The 4,516-nt window shown below is 67.7% G+C and overlaps 1 protein-coding gene across 1 annotated transcript; it reads left to right on the top strand.

Annotated features, from left to right (window-relative positions):
• The first annotated feature begins 1,757 nt into the window (after positions 1-1,757).
• DKK1 (dickkopf WNT signaling pathway inhibitor 1) lies at positions 1,758-4,197 on the top strand. The gene is made up of 4 exons (XM_042021616.1): positions 1,758-1,978; positions 2,455-2,611; positions 2,698-2,808; positions 3,260-4,197. Exons 1-4 carry the CDS (start codon positions 1,787-1,789, stop codon positions 3,508-3,510), a joined length of 711 nt encoding a protein of 236 aa, XP_041877550.1. The 5' UTR covers positions 1,758-1,786; the 3' UTR covers positions 3,511-4,197.
• The last annotated feature ends 319 nt before the right edge of the window (positions 4,198-4,516 follow it).

Below are 4,516 nucleotides of genomic sequence, written 5' to 3'. Positions count from 1 at the left end.
GTGGCTGTCAGTGGGTTTCTTCCAGAGCAGAAGCCGAGTTTGGGAGAGATCTCCTGGGCAGTGGTGAAATGTGGGGTGACGGGGGTTCTGCTCCCAGAACTGGTTGCCCAGAGCAGCTGGAGCTGCCCCTGCATCCCTGGCAGTGCCCAAGGCCAGGTTGGACACTGGGGCTTGGAGCAGCCTGGGACAGTGGAAGGTGTCCCTGCCCATGGAACTGGATGGGCTTTGAGGTCCCTTCCAACCCAAAATCATTCTGTGATTTGATGACGATTCTGTGAGGTGAGCAAAAGCGGGGAGAAGGAGCGATGAAACATCCTCTCAGGAGGGAAAGGAATCTGGTAAGGGTCCAAGGAGCAGCTGGGAATCGTCACCAATCGTTTTACGGGATGCAGCAATCGCAGGTCAAAGTCAATACTGCAATAAAAACCCCAGGGTGACGTGGCCCTCACCTGAAACTGCCAGGGGAACACCGGGATTTCGGGGCGAGGCGTGGTGCTCGTTACTCCGGGCTAAAAATAGGGAAGGCAGGAGGGGTGGCCGGGCTGTGCCGGGGATGTCGCCCGGCCGTGACTCAGCCGCTGCTGACAGCACCGGCCCGCCGTGCTCCCGAAACCTTCCCAGGCAATTATTAGCCCGGCCTGAGCCGTTCGGGGCTGGAACAGCTGATAGTGGATACCGGGACAGCGATACCGGGAGAGGGGGGGTGGCGTTAATTGCAGTAATTGCGGAATCCCCCACCCCGGGGGTTCTGGGGGCGCTGCTCCGGCTCGTCCGATTCTCATTTAAACCGAGCTTAGAAAAGGAATGAACGGGAGCACGGGGCCGCCACCGGGAAAAGCCGGGTTAATCAACGGCGGGTAATTAATGAAGGTTAATTACCGGACCGGGGAGGGGGGAGTGGGGCGCGATGGCGCGGCAGGACCGCCAGGGGGCGCCCTGGGGCCGCGCTGCCCCGACGGGGGGGGCGAGGGGGAATGGGGGGGAATGGGAAAGGAATGGGGGGGAATGGAAAAGGAATGGGGGGGAATGGAAAAGGAATGGGGGGGAATGGGGGGGGGGCGACGCCTTTGATCCCGCCGCATCAAAGGGCCCGGAGCTCCCCCCCCACCGATGCTGCCCCCCCTCCGGCCCGGCTGGGGTCAGGGGAGTAGGGGGAGGACACCGAGAGTCCCATCGTGTGTCCCCCCCGTGTCCCCGCACACGTCCCGGCGCGGGGGGATGCGGAGCAGCCCCTCTCCCTTCCTGCAAGGCTGCGCTGGCGCCAGGAAGGACGCGGGGGAGGCGGCGGGGGGGAGACTTGGAGGAGACCAAAGGACCGACTCTGCCATCGGGGGAGGGCGGGGGGGCTCTCTGCACCCACAGCGGCTCCCACCCACTATGGGGGGCTGCATAAGGGGGAGTGTCCCCCCCCTTCCCTCTTCCCGGTCCCCTCCGTCGGGCGCGCCCGGCTGGAGACAGCGGCGGCGTCGGGGAGTGCGGAGCATCTGGCCGGGAACCGGGGCGGGGGATGCCGGGGGGGGCGGGGGGATGGGGGGCTGCCCTGGCCCTTGCGAAACCCCCTCCCGACCAATGTGGGAGCCCTCGGGGAGGGGTGGGGGCGGTTTTGGGGGCTCGTGGGCACAGCCCCCCCGGGAACGCTTTGAAATCCCAGGCGGCGGGCCCCCCGCCCCGAGGGGGCGGGCAGGAGGCAGCCCCGGGGGTATAAAGGCGGCGGAGGAGCGCAGGAGCCGCTGCTCGCGGCTCGGTGCTGCTGCTCGGGGACTCAGCGGGCACGGGCGGCACCAGGATGCGGGGGCTGGTGGCGCTGCTGGCGGCGCTGAGCTGCGCGGCCCCGGCGGGGCGGGCGGCGGCTCCCGGGGGTGCCCTCAGCTCCAACGCCATCAAGGGACCCCCCCCGGGCGGGGCGGCCGAGGCCAGCGCCGCCCCCGCACCCCCTTTCGACGGCAGCAACAAGGCCCCGCCGGCCGCCACCCGGCAGGTAGGAGAGAGCACGGATGGAGCGGCGGGACAGCGGGAATAGAGGGCGGACGCACCGGGAATGTGGGGGGGAGACACATTTGGGATGAGAGGTGGGACTCCGGGGATGAGGACGCACACCGGGAGATGGAGTAGGGGGATACGGACGATGGAGGGGACACCGGGGAGGGGAACGCACCGGGGATGGAGGGGATCGAAGGGGAGGACGCAGCGCAGATGGATGGAGGGGGTGCCCCAGGGATGGAGGAGAGGGACACAGCGGGTGATGGGGACCCGCACGCGTATGGGGGATGGAGTGGGGGACACCTCGGGGATGGAGGGGACACCGGGGACGGGGGGGACGTCCCGGGGGTGGAGGCGGGGAGGGACACACGGGAGATGGACGGAGCGGACGCGCCGGGGATTGGAGAGGGGGGGACACACTCGGGGATGGGAGCGTCGGCCCCGCTGACCCCCCGCCTCCTCTGTGCCCCCCAGCCTTTCCCGTGCGCCGAGGACGAGGACTGCGGCCCCGAGGAGTTCTGCGGGGGGGCGGCCCGCGGCGGGGGGGCCCCGCTGTGCCTCGGCTGCCGGCGGCGCCGCAAGCGCTGCCTGCGCGATGCCATGTGCTGCCCCGGCATGACCTGCAGCAACGGTGAGGGCAGGGCACACCTGCAGCTGGGGCCGCGGGAGGGGTCGGGGTCCCACGCGAGGCTGACAGCCGCCCCACTGCCCCCGCAGGTCTCTGCACGCCCCCGGAGCCGCCCCACGGAGCGGCCGAGCCGGAGGAGACGGGCACTGAGGCGCTGCCCCGACGGACGCCCGCGCCCGCCTGGCTACCCACTGCCAAAGGTGAGGCGTCCCTGCTGCCGTGACCCCGCTGTCCCGCCTGAGGCTGCCCATCCTTCCCTGCTGTTCCCTGGGCACCAGTCCAGGCTGCGCCCCTGCTCTGCTGTCCCCTGGGATCTGGCCGGGAGCCCCATCCTGCATCTCTGTCCCCCGTGGGGATCAGTCCAGGATGCCCTTTCTGCTCCGCCATCCCCCATGGGGTCGGTCCGGGATGCTCCCCTTTCCCTCTTGTCCCCTGTGGAATCAGTCCGGGGTGCCCACCGAGCCCCACTGACCACAGGAGATAAACCGGGGATGCCCAGCCTGCCCGTGGGGTGGTTTGGGAGTGATCAATCTGTGGGATTGATCAATGTGGGATGCCCACCCTGTCCCATATCCCCTGTGAGCGACGCCCGCGATGCCCACGCGGTGTCCCCCGCCCCCTCGCTGAGCATCCCCCGCTGTCCCCACGCAGGCGAGGAGGGCGACTTCTGCCTGCGCTCGTCGGACTGCGCGGCCGGGCTGTGCTGCGCCCGCCACTTCTGGTCCAAGATCTGCAAGCCGGTGCTGCGGGAGGGGCAGGTGTGCACCCGGCACCGGCGGAAAGGCGCCCACGGCCTGGAGATCTTCCAGCGCTGCCAGTGCGCCGAGGGGCTGGCGTGCCGCCTGCAGCGAGAGCACGGCCCCGCCGACGCGTCCCGCCTGCACACGTGCCAGCGGCACTGAGCGACACACGGACGGACGGACGGACGCGGCAGACTCCGGCGCCGCCGGAGCGAAGGTTGTTTCTCAAGGGAACTTCTCCTAAGCGACTTCTTGCAGTACGTTACTGTGTTGTGAATACTCGAGCTGGCACTTAGCTGTACATAACGCCGGGACTTTAATGACTTTTCGTGAGTTATTTCGTGTTTCTCTGAGGGCGCTGCCGGGCGCTCTTCAAGCCGTGACTGTGACTTTGTACACACTGGGTTTTTCTTTCTGGCTCGAAGGGACGCCACCGTCTGTGTGCGAGCGAATAAACTCCTCTTTAAATTCACCCTGCCCGTGTGGGGCTGCCGGGATCCCTCCCGTGCTGCGGGAGGGAGGGAGGATGTGCCCGGGGGGAACCGAGACAGGGGCGGGGGTTCATCCCCAGCCCCCCTGGGAGAGGCTGCTGGGTCTGCACTGTTTATCCAGCTGCTCTTTAGGAATTCCGTGGTAGCCACTGATGCCCTCTGGCCACCAAACTGAGGATGGGCAGCGCGGCTGGGGCCCTGGGAAGGGCATCTGGCAGCAGAATCCCCCTCCCTGGTTTGGGAGGGAGGAGGGAATGAAGGGTCGCTGGAGGGGCTGTGCTGGACCAACCACGGGTGCTGCCGCTCTCGACCGCTCAACCCTTGCTCCGTGCACAATAAAGATTTATTTTTTCCTCCACTTTGCAGCTCGTTCCTGGGCTTTTCACCCTTTTGGGATGGCGCGGAGGGAGGGAAAGCTGCGAGCACACGTTTTTTCCCCGCCCCTTCAGCTGCCCCCCTATTTCAGGTGGTTGTGAGTGTGGAGCGAGAGGGAAGCGTGGGGCTGCAGGTGCAGTGCTGGCCCCTGCCCGGCTGCCCTCAGCCTCCCTGCAGCCTGGGGAAGGGCTTTGGGGTGCAAACCCACGGTGGAGCCTTCCCTGGACACCCCTAAAGTGCTTTGCACCCCAGCCTGAACCCAGCACATCCCTGGGGGTGCGAGGGCCGCGTGTAGGGGAGCA

The sequence above is a fragment of the Corvus kubaryi genome, unplaced genomic scaffold (genome assembly GCF_017639235.1).
Source record: "Corvus kubaryi isolate FWS band 111438036 unplaced genomic scaffold, C.kubaryi_AGA036_p1.0 126, whole genome shotgun sequence".
Lineage (NCBI taxonomy): Eukaryota > Metazoa > Chordata > Aves > Passeriformes > Corvidae > Corvus > Corvus kubaryi.
Note: the sequence above shows the minus strand (reverse complement) of the source record. Positions and strands in the feature narration are given on the sequence as shown.